Genomic DNA, 25,704 nt, shown 5'->3' on the forward strand with positions numbered 1-25,704 from the left:
ACCAAAATAATTTGAAGCCAACTCAAAAGTTCTTCAATATGATACTGGTCTCATGTAAATGGGTCAGTTGGTTCTGAAGATATAGCTGGTTGGTTAAAGGGGGGTAGGGAGAGGGGAGTGGTTGTCTCTCCCCCTCACACCAGAAAATGCAGGGACTAGGCTGGTGTTTAAGGGGTCAGCCTGGGAATGTCCCTGCATGATCCTGGGACCATATTCCCGGGTAAATCCCTGCATTTTCTGTTGTGAAAGGGGTATTATTTCAAACAGCCATTACCTGCAGTGCTCTGAATACAGCCGGGCAGCCCCCTGCTCTCTGCCCAGCTGTCAATGACTGTCACCCCTGCAGCTTCCGCTCCAATTCTTCTCCCCGCTTTCACCTCAGCCCGCCCCCCCTTTAATCATGTGGTGCCGGCACCCGGCGTGCTCTCCTGATGTCATGCACAATATTTCAAATGTCCACTCGGCTAGAGGGGACACCAGGAGGGGAGTGGGAGTGTGCTCTGCGCTGCGCTCTGCTCCTCTCCCCATAGAAGCAGCTGCACCGCTCTCCATCTCTCCCTGCAGCAGCAGCAAAGGCTCATATAAAAATTTACAGTAAGTGGCACTTTTGGGGGCATTTCTTAAGGGACGCTACAAGTGGCGGTATGTGGGGGCATTACGCATAATGTGTGGCTTAATGTGTAAGGGGCATTAAGGTGTGCAGCATCATGTGTAAGCAGCATTATGTCTGCAGCATCATGTGTAATGGGTACTATGGTGTGCGGCATCATGTGTAATGGGTACTATGGTGTGCGGCATCGTGTGTAATGGGTACTATGGTGCCATCAAGCAAGAACCCCCTAGCAATGAGCAGGGAGGTATGCAGCAATTATGTGGCAAATATGTAATTGGCATTACGGTTTGTTATATAGTATGTAATGGGCATCATGATGTGTGGCACAATGTGTAATGGGCATTATGGTGTGTGGCCTTATGTGTAATTGGCGTTATGGCATGTGGCTTTATGTGTAATGGGTATTACGGAGTTTGCTAAAATGTGTAATGGGCATTACTGTGTATGGTCTAAAGTGTAATACCACACCCCTTTTTGTGATGCCACGCCTCCTTCCCATGAGACCACGCCCCCTTTTTGCTGCGCGGCTACGCTGCGCAAAGGTCCCCCTACTGTTATGTCTAGATCTGGGACCACCCATTACCATAATTCTAGATTCGCCTATGCTAGAGATGGACTGGTCAGGCGGAAACCTCAAGCAGCTGAGACACAGGCGTGACAGTCCAAGACTTCTTGGATTGAACCGGATACTGGAGATGCTGAGATTGGACAGGAGAAGCTGGACAACAGGATTGAACTTGATTAGCAGGAACCAGTAGTGCAGCAAGGAGGTAATTGCACTTAGAGCATCTGGGCAAAGTAATCTTCAGAAGCAATCTTATAAGGTCTCAGATAGGTTATAGACAGCATTGCACTGGGAACTTCCATTTCAAAAGTGTGATCGGTATGTCTGGTGTATATATGCTCTGCCATATAATGGTGGTATTTAGCTAGAACAGCAGCTGTCTGATATATTCATTAATACCCCTTTCAGACCACAAATGTTGTGTCGCACTCGGGATCGAGAAACACTGGTCCGCCACAGGAGAGACCCGGCATTTGCAGTCTAAGCTTATTGCCGGGTCGGTGACATCACATGGGGCATTGCGTCATCGGGGAAAGGCAGGGGGAGGCGGCAGTGCTTGGAGTGGACAGCGCTGCCTCCTCCATACTGTAAACAGGGCCCGTGTCGCTCGATCCGGGTTACCAGTCCACACTGCACCTTGACCCAGGACAGAGCAGTGTTCATTCCTCGGGAACTCCTGGGTTGCTCATCCCGGAATTACACTTTCACACAGTACATGTGGGTTGTTGACATAACTATCTGGCACTGTATTGGTGGCCATTTCCCATTGCTCTATTAAGCAGAACAGCCGCAGGCAGGGTGACTCCCAACAATGCCCCCCCCCACCTCGGGACACTGCCAGCCCTGGGTGGAACGCGGGACAGTCCCATAAAAACTGAACTGTTCTGTAAAAATTGGGACAGTAGGGAGATATGCTCAGCCCACAGAACTTATTGGGGTTATAATAAGGGAACGAATAGTTAAAAAAAAAGACGCGTCACACATATTGCTTTATAATAAGGAACCCACTGAGGAGAAATCAGCAGCAAACCTCTAGGACAGCCAGGGGCATAGCTAGGGGGAGCACGAGCTCCAGGCACCGGAGCCGTGCACTTTTTTGCAGGCTCCCCCACCCTGCTCACCCGCAACCCCAGCACTCCCAACTCCCCCCGGCGTCGGAGTCTGCCGCTATTTTCAATTAAAGTCACCTGCTGGACCTCTAGCCAACAGGCGCTTGCGGTCCAGCAGCCAATCAGAAGCAGCATTGGCTGCTGGACTGCGAGTGCCTTTTGGCTAGTGTTCCAGCGGGAGACTAGAGCTCTGGCTCAGCCAGGCATCGCAGGGAGCGGAGAGTTGGGCGGGCAGGCTGCATTCCCCTTGGCAACGAGCAACGTCAGTCGCCCTTGGCAACAAGCAACGTCAGTCGCCCTTGGCAACAAGCAACGTCAGTCGCCCTTGGCAACAAGCAACGTCAGTCGCCCTTGGCAACAAGCAACGTCAGTCGCCCTTGGCAACAAGCAACGTCAGTCGCCCTTGGCAACAAGCAACGTCAGTCGCCCTTGGCAACAAGCAACGTCAGTCGCCCTTGGCAACAAGCAACGTCAGTCGCCCTTGGCAACAAGCAACGTCAGTCGCCCTTGGCAACAAGCAACGTCAGTCGCCCTTGGCAACAAGCAACGTCAGTCGCCCTTGGCAACAAGCAACGTCAGTCGCCCTTGGCAACGAGCATGAAATTACCAGCAATGAGCATGTAGGTAAGTGGCACTTATGTTTCAGATGTGTAATGGGCATTACAGTTTGTTATAAAGAAAGTAATGTGCATCATGTGTGGCCTTATGGGCATTACAACGTTCGCAAAAAATGTGCAATGGGCATTAGTGTGTGGTATAATGTTAGGCCACGCCCCCTAAATAAGCCCCGTCTACTACAAATCAGGGGGTGGGGGGTATATGCCCTTGCTCTGGGGACCTAGCTACACCACTGAGGACAGTAGTGGTACATACAAAACAGGCATTAGGCCAGATGCACTAGGCTTCAAAAGTGAAAAGGGAGAGTGATAAAAAACCAACCAATCAGCTCCTACCTGCCATGTCACAGACTTTGAAAAATGCCAGTCAGGAGCTGATTGGTTGGTTGTTTATCACTTTTAAAACTTATTACATCCGGCCCATTGACTTTACAACTACTGATAAGGATATCTTTCCGTGAATACTTTAATCTCCACCTATCTGCCGCAGTATAGTTGTATATAGCTAAAGTGGAGCCATGACCAAGTTTATCTACATTATCTGGAAATACATATATTTGTCTAATAATTTTGGCACTTGGAAAGAGCTCAAGATGACTAAGAATGTTTCCACACCTACTGTATTTTGACAAATTCACCTTGCACTCAAAGTGTATTAAGAAGGATACTGGGACCAGTGTAGCAAAGTTATACATGTGAAGAGGGTGAAACTGTAATATTAAGCATTTGCATGGAGAATTGTGGGAGGTGACGGGGCTAAATAAAGTTTTACAGTAGGCGGTGCGGATAGTCAACTGAGGAAGACTGTAAATTATTAGCCCACGGCATGTGGACAAAGTTGTCTTGGTGAAATTCGGTAGTAATGGAGATTTAGATTTGTTATATGTAATGTAAATGTATCACTGCAAGAACACACCTCCCAACAGTCCCAATTACCGCAGGAGTGTCCCGGTTTTCGGGGACATTCCCGCGTCCCTCCCGCGGCCGGCAGTGTCCCGCGGCGAGAGGGGGGCTGTCAGGAGTCCCTCCTATCGGCTGCTTACAGCAGTGAATAAACGCTGTGCGCAGGTCATTATGATGAATACAAATGTTTGCTTGGCAATTTTCACACCTGTATTGACAAAGTCACTTGGCGCGCAAAGGGTTAAGTCCCATACATACTAGAGCACAGGTTCTCAAACTCAGTCCTCAGGACCCCACACAGTGCATGTTTTGCAGGTCTCCTCACAGAATCACAAGTGATATAATTAGCTCCACCTGGGGATCTTTAAAAAAATGTGTCAGTGAGTAACGAGTGCACCTGTCAGATCAGAGCTGGGCATTGAGCAGGGAATTCAGCCCCGTCTCCGATGGTGGGGGAATGCACATGCGCATAGGCACTACCGTGCATCTGCAGGGCCCTTGCAGTGAGTGCCTTCAGTGAAATTTGTATGCCCCGGGGTGCTCGCTGCCTAACAGGCATGGGGTATTCAGGGGTGAACATCACGTTTCACAAGAGTGCCCAAAAAATATCGGGTCCGCCCATAGGAACGCTGGGCAGATCCCAGCGAACGCAGGCAGGCCCCTGCCTGATCGGGTGGGTGAAGACGACCATGCAGCAGAAAAGTCCTGGGTTACTTCTCTGCTCCAAACTGAGGAAGAGTAATTCGATGGTGAGCAACGATCAAATGATTTTTCCTCTTTGCGGGCGCATGCATGCGAATGTGTATGCGCACACACCTGCTCGCAGCGTAGCGAGGGGATTCAGATGGCAGGGGGGTTGTGTTTGCCGTGGCTCCAAACAAATGCAGCTTAGTGAGCAGATCTGAATGTAGTTTGTGTTAATTGTTCTCAGTGGATTATGCCAAATCTTCTCCTGAGAAACAACCTATGAGTCTTGGATGGAATCACTATTATGACACTACAATACGGTTATTCAAAATCTAGCAGGGACAACCTGTTACAATCGCCTAAGGCCATGCAGAATAGAGAACACAGGGATTTAGAGAAAGCAAAAACGTGGGGATTCATGGAACGTATGGCTACAGATTCAGTGGGATTATGGTACATTGGAACTAATTCATGTGTGTATGCAATGTGCAATCACGCAACTGGGTGATTATGGGCAAAGAAGCCGCAGTGACTGACAGGGAGAGGGTAGATTGAGTTAACAGCGTGTTTATGGGGGGAGTGGTTGGGGAATGCAGGTGCTTCCTGGGCATTCACCGGACGTGCATGTGCTGATGGATGCAAGCTTGTATGTGCGTCATCGCTGCCATGTCCAGTTTACTTCGCCATAAACAAAACCTTAGCCCTGGTTTTACTAATTTTTTTGGCGTATAGGTTGCGTATGTGTATGTAACTGTAAATCAGTTTGAGGTCTCCGGGAGGTGCCTCTTTATTCCTGGGGGGGGGGCAGATTCACTTGCCAACATTATCAGTTCTATAACCAGTGGCATACATATCGTGCCGCAGACCCCGCGGCGGATTGGGGGAGCTGGCTCCGGACAGGGTCTGTAGCTGGCGCAATAACAATATGGAGCTGTTGCTGCAAGGAGATGTACCGGCAATACATGTCATGACGGGATGCGTCCATGGCCCGTTGCATCCCATTGGATAGACTCTACACAAAGCATATTGTCTGCTATATATAGAATGGCTGGGCCACAGCGGGGACAGGCGAGTACAGCGGGAGCCATGTACTGTCTGCCTCAGTGGCTCCCTCCAGGTTCTGAATAATGAGGTGCGTTCTGCGTACTAGGCACGGACTACGTTTGAGTAGAAGTATATATACATACATATATACACCTCATAGTCAAGAAAATCGCAATTGCTTTGGTCTACAAACATAAAATACCACCAATTGTGCCTGCAACATACTACAGGATATACTATAGAGGAAAACCTGGTGCTGACAAGGGTGTCCTGAAAATGATACAAAGCCAAAGATCACAGAAAGAGTGAAAGATCGCAGCAGATAGATTAATTGGAAAAACAGGTGGTCTGAGGCTCTCCTCTCCACTGCCAGTTTCTGTGTTCCTGCCCTTCATAAAATATAGAAAAGGACGATGGATTTCTTTTGTCGCAGTGTTTGAAGTTTCATTGCACAGAGTTGATGGCCCAAGAGAAATGAAAAGATATAAGTTCCTGACAGTCCAGAAGATACTGGTTTTGAAACGTCTCTGCCTCGCTGACATAGTCCGGGAGATACATGATTTTGAGATCCAGCTTTGGGTACTCCATGGTGACCCCAATCACTGAGAAGTCTTGGGAAATTATATTCACCGTCTGAGCACTTTGGGAACCAACAGAAGAAGAAATGCATGAGAAAGCCTCTGCGTTAGACTGACAGGTCATCCAATCATTTCTGGAAGAGGTCAGAACACACCGGTGCTTAGTGGGAGAAGTGGTTTTACATTTATTTAGCATAGCGGGGGATCTTACATCTTCCCTTGTAATGAAAGAGAAAAGTGACCTTGCGCTCTGGATTTATATTTACAAAAAAATCTTTCAGAAGATTATTATACATAAATAAAAGGCATTTTTTTGTATTACTACCCAGTAATGAGCAGAACATAAATAAATAGGAGTATAAACGACACAGTAGACTGTGGGCTGCAGTCGTTTCTACATTCATATTGTGGACACTGCAATGTCGACCGTTATGTCTTCAATATCGTTAAATGTGAAATGTCAGCTCTTGCATTGACATTGGGTTTAGGCTGCAGGATGGGATTTTAGGCACTAGGGGGAAGTTAGGGGTTGGCTGTAGGCAGGGCAGGACTGGCAAATGCCAAAAGGGCTTATGGGCCGATATGTCTACCCAGGGCCAATTTTTCAAGACTGGCAGGGGCAGCATCGCCTCCCAATCGGCAAAGAAATCCGCTGGACTCGCCGTGATTCCAGCAGCTCTCTGTGCGCCAAGGGTTAGTGTTAGGCACTAGGGGGAGGGTTAGTGTTAGGCACCAGGAGGAGGGTTAGGATTAGATGCTAGGGGGAGGGTTATGCTGGGTACACACCAAAACGATTTTGGCACAATCCCATCAATCTGGATCCAATTCAGACTGATTGGATGCAGATTTGGTCAAAATCGTTTGGTTCGATCTGAATTGGTTCCGAATCCGATCCTACCTACTGCAGGTAGGGATCTGTAAAAGATCCATTCATCTGAATACAGAGGGGATCGAATCGTATGCGAATCGTATGCAAATCGTACGATCCGATTTGCATACGATTTGCATCCAATCCAAATTGTTTTGGTGTGTACCCAGCATTAGTGTTAGGCACTAGGGGGAGGGTTAGTGTTAGGCACTAGGGGGAGGGTTAGTGTTAGGCACTAGGGGGAGGGTTAGTGTTAGGCACTAGGGGGAGGGTTAGTGTTAGGCACTAGGGGGAGGGTTAGTGTGAGGCACTAGGGGGAGGGTTAGTGTGAGGCACTAGGGGGAGGGTTAGTGTGAGGCACTAGGGGGAGGGTTAGTGTGAGGCACTAGGGGGAGGGTTAGTGTGAGGCACTAGGGGGAGGGTTAGTGTGAGGCACTAGGGGGAGGGTTAGTGTGAGGCACTAGGGGGAGGGTTAGTGTTAGGCACTAGGGGGAGGGTTAGTGTTAGGCACTAGGGGGAGGGTTAGTGTTAGGCACTAGGGGGAGGGTTAGTGTTAGGCACTAGGGGGAGGGTTAGTGTTAGGCACTAGGGGGAGGGTTAGTGTTAGGCACTAGGGGAAGGGTTAGTGTTAGCCACAGGGGGGGTTAGGGGTAGGCTACCAGGGGCAGGTTAGAGGTAGACTACCAGGGGCAGGTTAAAGGTAGGCACTAGGGGGCAGGTTAGGGGTAGGCACTAGGGGGAAGCTATAGTTAGGGACTAGGGGAAAGTTAGTGTTAGACTGTGGGACAGGCTACTGTTGGGGACTAGGGGGATGTTAGGGCAATTAGTGTTCATTCTAGCACCCACCGTATTTGAAAACCATGCAGTTCCTCTTCCCTGCCTGGGGTGTTAAGGTCTGCTGTAGTGATTCTAGCTCAGTGTGGTCTGTATAGCAGCACTGATAAGCAAACCAGACCTGTGCTAAAAAAAAAAGATATGGGTAGGTTATGGTTAGGCTATTGGACAGGTTAGTGTTAGGCACTAGGGGGCAGGCTACTGTTAGGGACTAGGGGGAAGGTTAGTGTCAGACACTAGCCACATACACACTAGAGCAGTGATGGCTAACCTTGACACTCCAGCTTTTGTTGAACTACACATCCCAGCATCAGTTTTAGCATGGCCAAATAGTCAAACTGTAGCAGGGCATGCTGGAATGTGTAGTTCAACAGCTGTAGTGTCAAGGTTAGCCATCACTGCACCAGAGGATAATGCCTGGATTGGATCCTTCTTCACAACCTAATAACCTTCTATGGGAAGGAGTAAGGATGCAGTAGGCTGAGGGTGGAGTAGGTCCCCACTTGTAAACTTCTAAAACAGATCTTTAACTAAATTGCCAGGGACAAAAGCAAGAAGTCCCTGTCACATGTAAAGTGACACTGCATGGGTGTGGTCGCATACCATGTGGCTATGCCAGTTGACCATTACCTAAGGGGCAAATTTATAGGTCAGATCTCCCTCTGAGCACAACATAATTGCCCCCCCCCCCCCTCCATGGCATCACTGCCGCCTTGATTTCAGGGCTTTTCTTAATGCGTACAACCTTACAAATCCAAACCTCACCAGTCCCCCAACACCACAAGTTACTGCTCATTACCCTCCACCAGCTGCAAAACAAAAAATGAGGTAACAAAAAGGAATTCCCTGTCCTCATCTCATGCGGGGGAGAGGAGGACAGGTGCAAGCCGAACTCCTGGGCATGTGCCTAGTAGGAGTTCCACCACTAGATAACGGATGTACCTGTTCAGGTGCACATGTCATACAGTAATGTGACTAGATGGACGTAGAACACGTTCAGAGCACTTTACCAGAATTTATATCTACTTGTACTAATGTAGCTGGGACAGAAGTGTTTTGAAAGCCCCATTAAGTGTTGCACAGACACACCAGAAGAAAGCAGAATAATGTACTTACTGTACATTATTTATTTTGCTAAGTATTTGGTTTTAAAAGGCTGACTGGTAACCCTGCAACCCATAAGTGATGAACAAAGTCTGGAGCTTTGTGAGACCCTCCGGCTTAGTACATACAGTATATATGCACCCTCGCACATTTAGGCAGTACGCTCCAAGGGGCTTGCCACAGCAATGCTAACCCTGATTTCAATGGCATTCAGCAGTAGTACAAGGCAATATTGGTGGCTACCAGCTTAGCTACAGCAACCTGCCATGGGAAGCAACCGGCAGACTGTCATACTACTCCCTGAATCTAGCTTCTTATTCGTATTGCAGCAGTATACAAAGGGCCAAATGTGTTAAGCCTTTAACAAGTGCAGTGGCGTAAAAGCAAAAATATGCGCCCCCCCGCCAGGTCGGCCATTTTGTGAGGGACATTTTTCATAGGGAGCCAGCCAGGACACAGGCTAGTAAATCTGCGGGTCTTAACTCCCGGTCACTCACGGCAGATGCGGTGGCAGCGTAACAATAGCCCCCCCAGACCCCAAGCATCCACGCATAGTGAGTGCCTCCCCACCACCGCAGGATCTGCAGCGCTATTGTTACACTAATGAACAAGTGATAAGGGTAAGAAGATAAAGAACCAATCAATCAGCTCCTGTCATTTTTAAATCCAACCTGTAACATGGCAGTTAGGAGCTAATTGGCTGGTACTTTCTCACTATCAGCCTCCACTTTATCAGTTATATATCAGCCTAATATATTTAGCCCAAAGGGGTAGTTTTATTAAGCTCGGTGAAGTGATAAAGTGTCTGTTTTTTATCACCGTCCAATCAGTTCCTACCTGTGAAGTTACAGGCGTGGTTTGAAAAATGACAGGTAGGAGCTGATTGGCCAGTGATAAAAAAGACACTATCACTTCACCGAGCTTAATAAATCTACGCCAAAGTCGCTTATTGAACCCTATGTTCTTACAGTTACTAAAGTTAATGATACGCACTTGCTGATGCCAGTGATTAGTGATGGCAGTGGGGGGGGGGGGGGTAGGGCCATGTTCACAATCTGCTCCCTCATTGGTATATGCACAGAGGGGATCAATAACGAATCAAGGAGGTGCGCAACAGCCATCGATGGAGGGATACAAACTGGGCGATATACTGAGTGATATTCAGAAGGGCTAAAATTTAGGATTTAGGGTTAGGCACTGGTTAGGCCAGTGCCAGCATCCTAACTGTCGACATCCCCACCGCAATGTCTGCCCCGTGTATGGTCCTTTTTGGAAATGCCACTGCAGTATCTATGACAATGGAAACTGTTGACTCTGCTGATTATTTCTATGACTGTAGGGCTTGCACAGAAAAGTCAGTCATTAAATACCTGGCAGCCACAACTTCTGCATTTCAAGCACGCAGTTCCAGGCAGATATTTTATTCGAGCGCCAGGAATTATTCCAGTGAATTTTAGTAACCCGCACAATGATTAAAATGATGCGGAATGGTTTTGTGAGCAGGGCCGGGCCTGGATGAGGAGGCTTCCTGCCCCGTTTATATGGCTGGCTTGTTTTTCTCCTTGTAAAGGAATCACCGCTTGCTTGCCTGTCTGGTGCAAAATCTATAGGGCGAGTCTGCTTTTAACAGGTTACGTAAGAGAATATTTCTTGACCCGGTTTTTGTTTAATAAACCAAAATTGCCACCAGGGATAGTTAAACCAATTATACATGGCACAAAGTACAGGTCTAATGGCACTATCATTTCTGTTAGCATGGAGCTGAGGAGAGAGATCTCAGAGCTGGTCTTTCGGTATCGAGGAGAAAATAATCTGGGAACTGAATTACACACGGAGAGAGGTCTGATGTAGAGACAGTCAAACGATCCTGTAAATCGTTTTTAGCTTTCAAAGACCCGTTGACATTGATAAGTTATAGACTATGTAAAATAGGCCTGAAAACATTATGCATGGTTTACTTTGCAATAAAGGAGACCGGAGGTTTAACACTTGCAGGGAAGAGACAGGGATGATGCATACATTCATTACAGCTAGCAAAAAAATACATACATACATACATACATACATACATGATACCACCGCACTCACCATTCCTACAAATGGGGTGCAAACTACACTCACCATTCCCAGGTCGGGGTGCAGTGGTCTGTGACTAAATGCTCTAAAAAATACAAACACAGGGGGCTCAACACTCACCATTAAAAAACTAACTCACCTTAATATACAAATAATGGGGTTTTAGTTCATGAATTGATCAATGCAATTAAGCTTGCAGCCCATCGCCAAGGGACCCCATCTCACTGCAAGTCCTACACTAACAATTATGGTGTGTACACACAGTAGAATTTTGCCTACAATTTTGACTATATAGTCAAAATTCCATCAAGATTGCCCATAGATTGAATGGATAGCAAACAGGTTTATTAACCTTTCGATCCGAAGCACGATCCTGTACAACACAAATCGAAGCCAGATAGACAGGTATGCATTGATTATATAGTGCAGATCTGTACAATTATATAGTCAAAATTGCATGCATGTCTTTTGGCTTGCTGTGCAATTCCATCGGGATCAAATAGCATGGCTGTCCACCGTGTGTACACACCATTAGTCTCTTAAGAACCTGGCAACTGCTGACATTATACTGTAGCTATGGTGAGTGTTGAGCCAACTGTAATAGATAGATCTCTTCCCACAGATCTCTCCCCACAGATCTCATTTTCTGAATTCTTGTTAATCAGCGGACTTGTTTTAAGGTGCATACACACTGACCGATATATCGGCCGTTCGATTCAATGGCCTATATAGCGGTGCACCATCAGCCACTGGATATATCCTGTCGGCTGTGCACCACAGCCAACGCCTGATATATCAGTGCATCGAGCGGTGTCTATGGGTGATCTGCTAACAACCCGGTAAAACCGTGCCGGAAGCCACCAGTGATTGACAACTTTGTGGGCGGGCACATGCAAATTCACCAACCCATTTGTGATGTCAGTCCCGATGGATTGGGCAGCGCATCACCTGCCCCCTGCTGTGCCATGCTGGCTGACTCCACCCAGAGGTGGTGGTTAGAATTTCAGGAATTCCGGTGCCTACATAGATTATGCAATAGTAGTGCTTTGGCAGTTATGTCTAAGAGGGCCTTGATATTTCAAATGGTTTTATACATAGAGAGATAAATAGCAATACACATTGTACACATACACACTTTATACATAACTGTTGACATTTTGGTGTCATACGTTCTGAATACATTGTGTCTGTACACACGTTTATTGTGTAAAAGGTCGGTTATATTTGCAGATCTCCATGAGAATATTTTAACTAAAATTACCTTTGGGTTCTTCAAACGCCAATTAAATATAATTCCTAATTATGTTACCAGATTTTATACATAACAGTTATTAACTTTAGCAAAAAACAGCTATTAACTTTAGCAAAAAATATAATTAACACACGTCAACGACCAATGAGTCTGCTCGATCAAGTTATTGGAATTGGCTTTGAATGATTTTTAATTTGAAAGAGTGGAGACCGCAGTGAGAAAGTCAACTTGGTTTCTTATTACATTTATAACAGATTCATAGGCATACGTATTATATTGTGTAAAAGCTGTGGTAATAGAAGTTTAAAGTATCAGAGTTATAAAATACCTATACAACATTTACGACCTTAATGAGATCGGTTCAGTCATACTATTCTTTATAACATTTCAAGTTTCTGAAATACATGGGATTCAAACCCATTGCCTGTGGTATTGCAGTCAGACACTATTCAATAAACTATCTGGCCTGGAATAGAAAGACAGAGAATTGTAACTTTTTGAAGCTCACCTTGCACTTTGTGGAAAAATGATCGCCAGATTATGTGCAGATTATGTAGTGTCTGGCTGAATACTACATTGATCTGCTCAATTGCAATGCTGATCATATATTGTTTTATATATTACAAAGTAGAAGTCCAGTAGAATCTTTTAGTTAGAAAAATCAGTTTTTATGCAAGATCAAATATCTCAATGAGTAGGAAGATTAACCGCAATACAAAGGGTTATAGGCTCAAATCCTGGAGATGGCAGTATATTTAAAATGTATTATTTAGTACAGGGTAGTGTGATGGAAAAAAAGAAGAGCTCTCAAGTTAGATGCATGAAATATATCTATATATATATAAATATATATATAAATATATATATATAACGTAAAAAATGGTATAGCATGGGCTTTCTTTACCATCAGTTTGGTCATGCCCTTTCCTCATGAGGGCATGCATTTTTTTGAAAACAAAATAGACCAGATGCCAATTCTCTTTCTAGCAGAGGGCACCAAAATGCATAGCTAAGGCTCTGAGGGTGAAGTAAATAGATAAATGTATAAGTATTAAAACTAGCAACTACTGGAAATGAATGGATTATTTATTAATGTTGATTACGCCTGTCCTTCGTGGAAATATCAAGGGGAAATTGATGAATTTCCCCTTGAGGAGTTTGTAAGGTTGGATATAAAAAAGGTTAATGGTTTATTATTTAAAGAGTAAGAGTGATTCTTTATCCTCTGACAGGTATCCGGCGGCTCAAGTACACACCGGGGACCTCAGAACAAGGTGAGGTTGCTTCCAAATGACAATTCTACTTAGCTCCGTGTGTGTGATTATTAAAAAGAATGAGTATGACCATATATAATGCATGTTAAATATTTAAAATATGTAACATTTGAAACTACACACCTATAAAACTGGGAAGTGCCGAAAGTGGCAAATTCAAAAATGTGATGGCATCTAGCAAGTAGTGCCTGAACTAGTGGGGTTCCGGTCTATGCGCTGACACAGTATCAAGATAAACAGTTAATACAAAAAAGAGAGAGAGAGTTGCACCAGTCGCACAGGGAAATTCACTAGGTAATTCTTTATAAAGAGGCCCCTCTTATTAATATTCACTTTTTAATAAATTTTAATATTTTTATACATATGATAATTTCCATATGAGGGGGTGCTACCACTGGACACAAATAGTAGACATTTTTATTTGAAGAAAAAAGAATGTCACTTGTGTAGTGCACTTCAGAAGAAAAATGGAGTTTAAAATGTAACTTTTAATGACATCATTCAATAAAATGTTGCAAAATATTGACTAAAATCAAACACATAAGACACAGACAGTGTAGTAAAAAGGATACTAAATCCTCGCTCAGTGATCCCCACTGCTGAGCCGTCCCTAATATGCTTAATTATTATATCTTAGTGCATGCGTCACAAAAATAAAGATAATTACACTATGATTCCCATGTTTGTCGTGGCTGACATATAGTATAATTAGGGGAACTGGTCCCTCTATAATCAGTCAGCTTGTCAATTACAGATGACAGGTATTTGACATATACATGGGGGGCAGATGGTGTTTTTATTGAAATAATAACAATCGGTATCAGCCCGGAGCCTGAATGTCAGGGCTGTGGGCGTTAGTTACCCGGCGTGGGCTAAGTCTCACCGTGCCGGCCAACTCCACGTGCGGACAGACGTACCAACACTGGAGTATTCGGCCGCCTCGGGGGACTACCCGTTGCCGGTATTCGCCGCTGTGTTGTGGAGTGTGCACCGGGGTGCCAGAACGTGACACCGCCGGTCAACCACCTCTCTGCACGGAGCTGCGGTGAGTGGCGCCACTACACCGCTTCTTAGGCTCCACGGACTCAGTGGGAACTGACGTCCGTTTGCGACGCTGCACTAATTTAAGCTAAACAGAATCAAAATGCATTCAAAGGGGGAAGGGGAAGCAGGGGGGCATACACTGCGGGCGCAGTCGGTCTGCGTACGCTTCGCAGGTAAGCTTCGTTAGGACCAGTCAGTTCCCACTGAGTCCGTTGAGCCTAAGAAGCGGTGTAGTGGCGCCACTCACCGCAGCTCCGTGCAGAGAGGTGGTTGACCGGCGGTGTCATGTTCTGGCACCCCGGTGCACACTCCACAACAGAGCGGCGAATACCGGCAACGGGTAGTCCCCCGAGGCGGCCGAATACTCCAGTGTTGGTACATCTGTCCGCACGTGGAGTTGGCCGGCACGGTGAGACTTAGCCCACGCCGGGTAACTAACGCCCACAGCCCTGACATTCAGGCTCCGGGCTGATACCGATTGTTATTATTTCAATAAAAACACCATCTGCCCCCCATGTATATGTCAAATACCTGTCATCTGTAATTGACAAGCTGACTGATTATAGAGGGACCAGTTCCCCTAATTATACTATATGTCAGCCACGTCATACATGGGAATCATAGTGTAATTATCTTTATTTTTGTGACGCATGCACTAAGATATAATAATTAAGCATATTAGGGACGGCTCAGCAGTGGGGATCACTGAGCGAGGATTTAGTATCCTTTTTACTACACTGTCTGTGTCTTATGTGTTTGATTTTAGTCAATATTTCGCAACATTTTATTGAATGATGTCATTAAAAGTTACATTTTAAACTCTTTTTTTCTTCTGAAGTGCACTACACAAGTGACATTCTTTTTTCTTCAAATAAAAATATAAACAGTTAATAGGTCGACAGGATCAAAAGGTCAACACACAGTCAACAAGGTTCTTTGGTGGTTTCCACAATTTTTTCCATTTTTTGCTCAGTTAACCATACCATCCATGTGGATAACTATTCGGTATAAGAAACTTGTCTGAAGCAGGGCAGCCAAAGAGTCAGCAAGAGTCTACATGACCACTGACTGATGTCACAGGTGATGAAACATACAAAATAAAATGTTGATGCAAATTTTTAAGTTTTTTTTTATGTTTTTGTCAACCTTTCCTATGTACCTGTTGACCTAATATGCATAGCCAGACTAAGGGAGGGATGCAGGGGATACTGTACCCCAAGTCTGTCCCCAGCCAGAGCACAGTGACATCACTAGCTCCCCCAGGTTCCTATCCCAGTATGTAAGTAGTACAGAGGCTACTCCTATTCCTGCATGTGACAAAATAAATGATACATTCATTTTTTATCAATGTGTAGTTTAACCCCTTCACGACATTTGACGTATATATACGTCATGGCCGGGAAGTACTTCCCGACACATGACGTATATATACGTCATGACTTTAAACTGTCACTGCGTCTAGAGACGCAGTGACAGAGGGACGATGTCTGCTGTCCCTGACAGCAGACATGTCCCTGCATGCCCAGGGGGGGCTGCGATGCCGCCCCCCGTCGGCGATCGCTGTGATTGGCTGTTCAGTGTGAACAGCCATTCACAGCGTTTTCCTGTGTTACCAGCGAATCAGACGCTCGGTAACACAGGTGTCAATCACCGCCGGGCGTCAGGGGGCATGAGGGGGTCATCGGTGACGATGACACCTCACCCCACCCTCACCCCACCTGCCCCCAAGGCTGTGATTGGTCCGTGGGACCCACGGACCAATCACAGCCAAGGCGCGACATTTAAACTAACGGTGACTGCGCTGCAGACGCCATTCCGGTCTGGAATAGCGTGCAGAGCGGTCACCGTGCCTATCTGCCGTGATACTGACCTGATCCTTGCTAATACTTACCTGATCCTTGCAAATACCTTACCTGATCGCTTGATCACTGCTTGTAGCGTGCTGGACGCTTCCTGGATCTGACTTCCTGAGACTTCCTGCTGCTGCTGCAGTGTGATAGAGAGATAGAGAGAGATAGAGAGAGATAGAGAGATAGTGACAGAGAGAGCTATATTTTGTGTCTGCTACCCCCCCCCCCCCCCCGTTTTGGGGGTGCAGGTTTTTTTTATATATAAATAACTGTCAGTGCTGCTGCTGCAGTGTCATAGAGTGATAGATAGTGATAGATAGTGATAGATAGTGATAGATAGTGATAGATAGAGAGATTTGTGTCTGCTACCCCCCCCCCCTTTTTGGGGGTGCAGGGTCAGTGCTGCTGCTGCAGTGTCATAGAGTGATAGATAGTGATAGATAGTGAGAGATAGAGAGATAGAGAGAGATAGTGACAGAGAGTGATAGAGAGTGTATATTTTGTGTCTGCTACCCCCCCTTTTTGGGGGTGCAGGTTTTTTTTTATACATATAACTGTCAGTGCTGCTGCTGCAGTGTCCTAGAGTGATAGATAGTGATAGATAGTGAGAGATAGAGAGAGATAGTGACAGAGAGTGATAGAGAGTGTATATTTTGTGTCTGCTACCCCCGCCTTTTGTGCTGATCACTATATCTGAGGTGATCAGCAACTTTTTGGGGGCGCAGAGGTTTTTTTTTTTTTTATATATACCTGTCAGTTGCTGCCAGTTGCACTGTCAGTTGCACCAAAGGTTGTGCACCTGCTGCCCCTCACTGGTAATCAGTGTCGCATCACTGATCACCTTTTTTTTTTTTTGTGGGTGCTGTGTGGTCTTTTTTAAAAAAAAATTTTTACACACACTGTGATTTTGTGGGTGTCCTGTGGCCACTGTGCGCTGATCAGTGACGTACATCACTGATCAGCTTTTTCGGCACAGGGTTGATCTATTTTTTTTTTTTTTTATCAAATTCCTGTTGCCTTTGAGCGCTGTTCAGTGACGGACGTTACTGACCAACATCTGTGCTCAATTTTTGGCGCAGGACCTTTTTTTTTGTTTTTTTAACCCCTTCAATTTTTTTTTTTTTTAACCCCTTCAATTTTTTTTTTTTGTATAAAGTATTTTTTTTTTCTGCACTACATACACACTACACACTACATACCCCCCGGGTTGAAATAAAGTTTGTACCCCCCCCTACACTATACACGTGTTGAAACATTTCACTACCAGTAACACAAAAATAAAAATGGCATCCCAAATGTCATCCCAAATGTCATCCCAGTCATCCAGAAGAATGTATTCAGTGGAGGAGGCATATGCCATGCTTGCCTCTGATTCTGACACAGCCAGTGAGGCAAGCGGGGAATTTGAAGGATTCGTCTTAAGCTCCTCTTCCTCCTCTGGTGATGAGGGACCCCCTCAAAGACGCCCCCGTAGAGCAGCTGAGACCCCCCCCCAATAATTGATCTCGTATGGACCCCACCACCAGACAATTTTGAGCCCCAGGTTCCTGAGTTTTTGGCCATGCCAGGAATCCAATTTGATTCCACAGGTCTCAGAGAAATTGACTTTTTCAAATTATTTTTCTCTGATGATTTTATAAATTTAATGGTGGACCAAACTAATTTATATGCCCAGCAGTTTATTGCTCAAAACCCCACGTCATCATTTGCTAGGTGGACCCCTGTAGATGCAGTAGAGATGATGACGTTTTGGGGTCTGGTGTTTCATATGGGCATAGTAAAAAAGCCACAAATTAGGCACTATTGGAGTACAGATGTTCTGTACAGCACCCCATTTTACCGTATGGCCATGACTCGGGCTCGTTTTGAGGCAATCCATAAATTTATACATTACACCGATAATGCACAGTGCCCACCCAGAGATGATCCCACCTTTGACAGGCTATTCAAAGTCAGGCCGGTCATTGATCATTTCAGTGCCAAATTTGCAGAGCTATACATCCCTGATAAATGTATTAGTATCGACGAGTCCCTTATACATTTTAAAGGAAGGGTTAAATTCCGCCAGTACCTTCCCAGTAAGAGGGCAAGGTATGGCATAAAAATGTATAAGCTGTGTGAAAGCACCACAGGGTACACCCACAAGTTTAGGGTATATGAAGGGAAGGATTCAAGAATTGAACCGCCAGAATGCCCCCCCTCCCTCGTAGGTGTTAGTGGAAAAATTGTCTGGGATTTAATGCACCCCTTCCTGGATAAGGGTTATCACCTCTATGTGGATAACTTTTACACTAGCATCCCCCTGTTTAAGGCCCTTTGTTCAAGAGGTACAGCAGCTTGCGGTACTGTGCGCAAGAACCAAAGAGGCCTCCCCAAAACGCACATTGCCCAAGTACTAAGAAGGGGTGAAAGCAGGGGAATATGCACCGAAAATATGTTGTTGGTCAAATATAAGGACAAGAGGGATGTCCTTATACTGACAACAATTCATGGAGACAGTACCACCTCCATCCCTGTACGAGGTACCAGTACCCACACCTCAAAACCAAATTGTATCCTAGATTACAATAAGTACATGGGCGGAGTGGATCTTTCAGATCAGGTACTGAAGCCGTACAGTGCCCTGCGGAAAACAAATATCTGGTACAAGAAGCTGGCCGTGTATATCATCCAGATGGCACTGTATAACGCTTACGTGCTATTCCGTTCTACCGGCCAGAGGGGGACATTTATGCACTTTCAAGAGGAAGTCATAAAGGGCCTAATATTTGGGAACCAGCAGGCAGAGGGCCCCAGTACTTCTAGTACTGGCCCCCGTATTGTACCAGGGCAGCATTTTCCCAACGAAATCCCCTCCACTGCAAGAAAGGGCAGGACACAAAAAAGGTGCAAAGTTTGCTATAAAAAGGGAATAAGAAAGGAAACTATTTTCCACTGTGAAACTTGCCCCGACAAACCCGGCCTATGTATAAAGGAGTGTTTCAAAATATACCACACATCTATGGATTATTAGGTTCATCATTTCACCGTGCTTCGGGGGTCTTGCTAATGCCACATAGCACCCACCATTCATTCCACCAGAATCTGAGCTGCAAAATCCAAAAATCACTCCTTCCCTTCTGAGTCCTGCCATGCGCCCAACTGGTATTTTTTGGTCACATGTGAGGCATTGCCGTACTCTGGAGAAATGGGGGCACAGATTTTGGGGTGCTTTGTCTCCTTCATTCCTTGTGAAAATGACAAATTTTGAGCCAGAACTGCATTTTTTGTGTAAAAAAAATGTAATTTTTCATTTTTACTGCCCAGTTGTATCAAAATTGGTGAAACCCCTGGGGGTTTGAAATGTACACTATACCCCTAGATGAATTCCCTGAGGGGTGTACTTTGCAAAATGGGGTGACTTGTGGGGGGGTTCCACTGTATTGGTGCTTTGGGAGTCTTGCTAATGCAACATAGCACCCACCATTCATTCCACCAAAATCTGTGCTGCAAAATCCAAAAATCACTCCTTCCCTTCTGAGTCCTGCCATGCGCCCAACTGGTATTTTTTGGTCACATGTGAGGCATTGCCGTACTCGGGAGAAATTGGGGCACAGACTTTGGGGTGCTTTGTCTCCTTCATTCCTTGTGAAAATGAAAAATTTTGAGCCAGAACTGCATTTTTGTGTAAAAAAAATGTAATTTTTCATTTTCACTGCCCAGTTGTATCAAAATTGGTGAAACCCCTGGGGGTTTGAAATGTACACTATACCCCTAGATGAATTCCCTGAGGGGTGTAGTTTGCAAAATGGGGTCACTTGTGGGGGGGTTCCACTGTATTGGTAATGCAACATAGCACCCACCATTCATTCCACCAAAATCTGTGCTCCAAAATCCAAAAATCACTCCTTCCCTTCTGAGTCCTGCCATGCACCCAACTGGTATTTTTTGGTCACATGTGAGGCATTGCCGTACTCGGGAGAAATTGGGGCACAGACTTTGGGGTGCTTTGTCTCCTTCATTCCTTGTGAAAATGAAAAATTTTGAGCCAGAAGTGCATGTTTGTGTAAAAAAATGTAATTTTTCATTTTCACAGCCCAGTTGTACCACAATTGGTGAAACCCCTGGGGGTTTGAAATGTACACTATACCCCTAGATGAATTCCCTGATGGATGTACTTTGCAAAATGGGGTCACTTGTGGGGGGGTTCCACTGTATTGGTGCTTTGGGAGTCTTGCTAATGCAACATAGCACCCACCATTCATTCCACCAAAATCTGTGCTGCAAAATCCAAAAATCACTCCTTCCCTTCTGAGTCCTGCCATGCGCCCAACTGGTATTTTTTGGTCACATGTGAGGCATTGCCGTACTCGGGAGAAATTGGGGCACAGACTTTGGGGTGCTTTGTCTCCTTCATTCCTTGTGAAAATGAAAAATTTTGAGCCAGAAGTGCATGTTTGTGTAAAAAAATGTAATTTTTCATTTTCACAGCCCAGTTGTACCACAATTGGTGAAACCCCTGGGGGTTTGAAATGTACACTATACCCCTAGATGAATTCCCTGAGGGGTGTACTTTGCAAAATGGGGTGACTTGTGGGGGGGTTCCACTGTATTGGTGCTTTGGGAGTCTTGCTAATGCAACATAGCACCCACCATTCATTCCACCAAAATCTGTGCTGCAAAATCCAAAAATCACTCCTTCCCTTCTGAGTCCTGCCATGCGCCCAACTGGTATTTTTTGGTCACATGTGAGGCATTGCCGTACTCGGGAGAAATTGGGGCACAGACTTTGGGGTGCTTTGTCTCCTTCATTCCTTGTGAAAATGAAAAATTTTGAGCCAGAAGTGCATGTTTGTGTAAAAAAATGTAATTTTTCATTTTCACAGCCCAGTTGTACCACAATTGGTGAAACCCCTGGGGGTTTGAAATGTACACTATACCCCTAGATGAATTCCCTGAGGGGTGTACTTTGCAAAATGGGGTGACTTGTGGGGGGGTTCCACTGTATTGGTGCTTTGGGAGTCTTGCTAATGCAACATAGCACCCACCATTCATTCCACCAAAATCTGTGCTGCAAAATCCAAAAATCACTCCTTCCCTTCTGAGTCCTGCCATGCGCCCAACTGGTATTTTTTGGTCACATGTGAGGCATTGCCGTACTCGGGAGAAATTGGGGCACAGACTTTGGGGTGCTTTGTCTCCTTCATTCCTTGTGAAAATGAAAAATTTTGAGCCAGAAGTGCATGTTTGTGTAAAAAAATGTAATTTTTCATTTTCACAGCCCAGTTGTACCACAATTGGTGAAACCCCTGGGGGTTTGAAATGTACACTATACCCCTAGATGAATTCCCTGATGGATGTACTTTGCAAAATGGGGTCACTTGTGGGGGGGTTCCACTGTATTGGTGCTTTGGGAGTCTTGCTAATGCAACATAGCACCCACCATTCATTCCACCAAAATCTGTGCTGCAAAATCCAAAAATCACTCCTTCCCTTCTGAGTCCTGCCATGCGCCCAACTGGTATTTTTTGGTCACATGTGAGGCATTGCCGTACTCGGGAGAAATTGGGGCACAGACTTTGGGGTGCTTTGTCTCCTTCATTCCTTGTGAAAATGAAAAATTTTGAGCCAGAAGTGCATGTTTGTGTAAAAAAATGTAATTTTTCATTTTCACAGCCCAGTTGTACCACAATTGGTGAAACCCCTGGGGGTTTGAAATGTACACTATACCCCTAGATGAATTCCCTGAGGGGTGTACTTTGCAAAATGGGGTGACTTGTGGGGGGGTTCCACTGTATTGGTGCTTTGGGAGTCTTGCTAATGCAACATAGCACCCACCATTCATTCCACCAAAATCTGTGCTGCAAAATCCAAAAATCACTCCTTCCCTTCTGAGTCCTGCCATGCGCCCAACTGGTATTTTTTGGTCACATGTGAGGCATTGCCGTACTCGGGAGAAATTGGGGCACAGACTTTGGGGTGCTTTGTCTCCTTCATTCCTTGTGAAAATGAAAAATTTTGAGCCAGAAGTGCATGTTTGTGTAAAAAAATGTAATTTTTCATTTTCACAGCCCAGTTGTACCACAATTGGTGAAACCCCTGGGGGTTTGAAATGTACACTATACCCCTAGATGAATTCCCTGAGGGGTGTACTTTGCAAAATGGGGTGACTTGTGGGGGGGTTCCACTGTATTGGTGCTTTGGGAGTCTTGCTAATGCAACATAGCACCCACCATTCATTCCACCAAAATCTGTGCTGCAAAATCCAAAAATCACTCCTTCCCTTCTGAGTCCTGCCATGCGCCCAACTGGTATTTTTTGGTCACATGTGAGGCATTGCCGTACTCGGGAGAAATTGGGGCACAGACTTTGGGGTGCTTTGTCTCCTTCATTCCTTGTGAAAATGAAAAATTTTGAGCCAGAAGTGCATGTTTGTGTAAAAAAATGTAATTTTTCATTTTCACAGCCCAGTTGTACCACAATTGGTGAAACCCCTGGGGGTTTGAAATGTACACTATACCCCTAGATGAATTCCCTGAGGGGTGTACTTTGCAAAATGGGGTGACTTGTGGGGGAGGTTCCTAACTTTTAGCACTTATGGTGCCTAGAAACCTACATGGTGCCTAAAAAAAAATCTCATAAAAAGGAGGCTCCAAAATCAAGTAGGTGCTCCTTCTATTATGAAGCCTGTGGTTTGGTCAACGTGCACACTAGGGCCACATATAGGATATTTTTGAAAACAAAAGAATTGGGGGAATCAATTTTTAGTCACATTTCTCTAGTAAAATCTACTGTATTCGTTAGAAAAATGTATTAAAATTGAAACTCTGCAAAAAAAAAAAGAAATTTTGAAATTTCACCTACACTTTGTTTTAATTCCTGTGAAACACCTAAAGGGTTAACAAACTTCCAAAATGCTGTTTTGAATACTGTGAGGGGTGCAGTTTTTGAAATGGCATCATTTATGGGGGTGTCTCACATACAAGTCCCTCAAAGTCACATCAGAACTGAACTGGTCCCTAAAAAAATCAGTGTTTGAAATTTTCTTGAAAATTTGAGAATTTGCTATTCATATTGTAAGCCTCCTTGTGTCCAAAAAAATTAAAAGGAAGTTGAAATAATGATGGAAACATAAAGTAGACATATGGTCTATGTTAGTTATTAACTATTTTGAGTGGTATGATTATTTGTCTCACAAGCAGAAAATTTAACATTTTGCAAATTGCTAAATTTTCCATTTTTTCACGATATTTTGGTATTTTTCACAAAAAAACACAGACTGTATCGACCCAAATTTACCACTAACTTGAAGTACAATGTGTCACGAGAAAACAATCTCAAAATCACTGGGCTAAGTAAAAGCAAAAAAAAGTTATCACCACTTAAGTGAGACATGTCAGATTTGAAAAAAAGGGCACTGTCATGAAGGCACAAACTGGCTCTGTCATGAAGGGGTTAAGGTTAAGGTTAAAAACACATCTAAAATCAAGAGCCAGCTTCCAGAGAGTCAACCCTAGGTCCACCAAATGGCAGGAACCAGAATGCTTTCCAAATGCAGGACAGAGCTATGCCTCTCAGAGCTTAAGTAAAATATGGAAGCCTTTGAAGAACAATTCCTCCTGCACAGGGTGTCTCAGAAGTCAGGGACCCTACTGTATTACAGTATTTATCATTTTTAAATCGAAGAGAAAGGGCGGAAGACCAGCATCAACCACCTCACCCTAAAACTGACATCTTCAGTAAAGGATTCCGGCCATTAGGGTTGCCAGCGGTCAGATGACTGACATCTCAATGCTGAGGATCCTGACACCTTGTAGGTAAGTTTCCTAACCCTCGCAACCAACTCCATAACCCCCCCCCCTCCTCCGCAGTCTAGCCTTGACCTTCCCCTTAGTGCTTAACTCAAACCCTTCCCACCATGTAGCGCCTAAACATAATCCTAAATCTAATACACCCCCCCAGCAGCATTGTCATTTTGAGTAGTTTTGGGATTTCGGCTCCTGTCTTCCAGTGCTGGAATTTCGACTTCCAATTGAATCTCATGCCTTCTTGGAACACTTAAAGCCACCTACACATACCGCCTTTACTAGGCAAAATAGTGTCTTCAGCAACCAATGCAGAAGGTAGAGGTGGGCCCCGGTGACCCAGAGTTTCCAGAGGAGCTCCAGCCAAAGCTATTTTATGGTGGGATAGAATAGCCTTCTAATGGCATGAGCTACTGTACAGTACAAAGTCACCACAAACTGTGAGGGGGATCAGGAAAAACAACTGCACCGGAAATAGTGATTTCTGTTGCTTTGTAAGTTTTGCAGCAAGATCCCCACCATAGAACGCTATGCTGGTGGCAATCCATTATATTCTGGAAGGAAGCTCTGCAATTCACCACAGTAGCTATTATGTTCAGAAAAAATCCAGGCTCATCAGTCTGACACATTTGCAACACAGAATGTAAGTCATGTAGCTGAAAATACAGCTAAAATATTATAATTTGTCCCTAGGATGCGCCTTCATCTATTTAGAGCTTAGCAAGAGCCTTGGTTCTAAAGTTGCTACTACCTTGGGAACGGCACAGCCTACATCTGCTTGTGAAATACCCACACCACATCAATGAGGCTCTTTGGTCACTGAGCGGTTAATTTGACCTCACCTTTCGCGGTTCCTTATTAATTCAAGGCTCATTTTCATGGTAAATGACCTATTAATTGAAGGATATTTTTTCCCCTCCCGCTGTTCAGTACTTGAATCTACACAGAGTGTTGCGATTAATTTGAGATGTCAGTTATGAATGAGTCTTTCATTTATTTTTCCTGGGCTCCTCGCTGCCTGCATGCACAAGAAAAGCGTCCTCCTTTCTACCCTCTTGGATGTCAAATTTAATGGAGAGCGAGGTGGTGAAAGGGAACAGGCGCAGACAAAAGAGAAAGACAGACAGCTGTAAATTCTGCAGAGTGGGGACAGTGAGAGAGGTGAAGAGAAATGAACTGGGAGAAAAAAAATGAGGCACAGAATGAGACGAGTTGCAGGCAAGCAGCTGTTGGAGCAAATAAATGAATTGATTAATCAAATGATGCTTTGTTTATTTAACATAAGTGAGTAGCAATGAACAAACAAAAGAGTTTATGATGAATAAGTGAATGAAAGATGCGAAGAAGAGGGGGCGGTTTGAGACTGAGGCAAGAGGCAGTTACAGAATACTAAGATGGAATTACAGATAGACAGGTAGGCACCAGGTGTAAGGGAGTGGGGGGGGGGGGGGACCTGTTGACCCCATACTGCTCGATCGTTAGTGGAAAAAAAAAATCCATGA

At 45.0% G+C, this 25,704-nt stretch overlaps 1 protein-coding gene across 1 annotated transcript in view; it reads left to right on the forward strand.

Moving 5' to 3' along the window:
• The window catches only part of LOC146049518 (uncharacterized), a 344,041-nt gene that overhangs the window by 122,835 nt on the left and 195,502 nt on the right, over nt 1–25,704 (forward strand). Inside the window, exon 3 of the mRNA XM_083166057.1 lies at nt 13,483–13,524. Coding sequence (XP_083022183.1) covers nt 13,483–13,524 — 42 coding nt within the window. The remainder of the gene's footprint in view (nt 1–13,482; nt 13,525–25,704) is intronic.

This window comes from Crinia signifera, chromosome 12 (genome assembly GCF_055691185.1).
Source record: "Crinia signifera chromosome 12, ASM5569118v1, whole genome shotgun sequence".
Classification (NCBI taxonomy): Eukaryota; Metazoa; Chordata; class Amphibia; order Anura; family Myobatrachidae; genus Crinia; species Crinia signifera.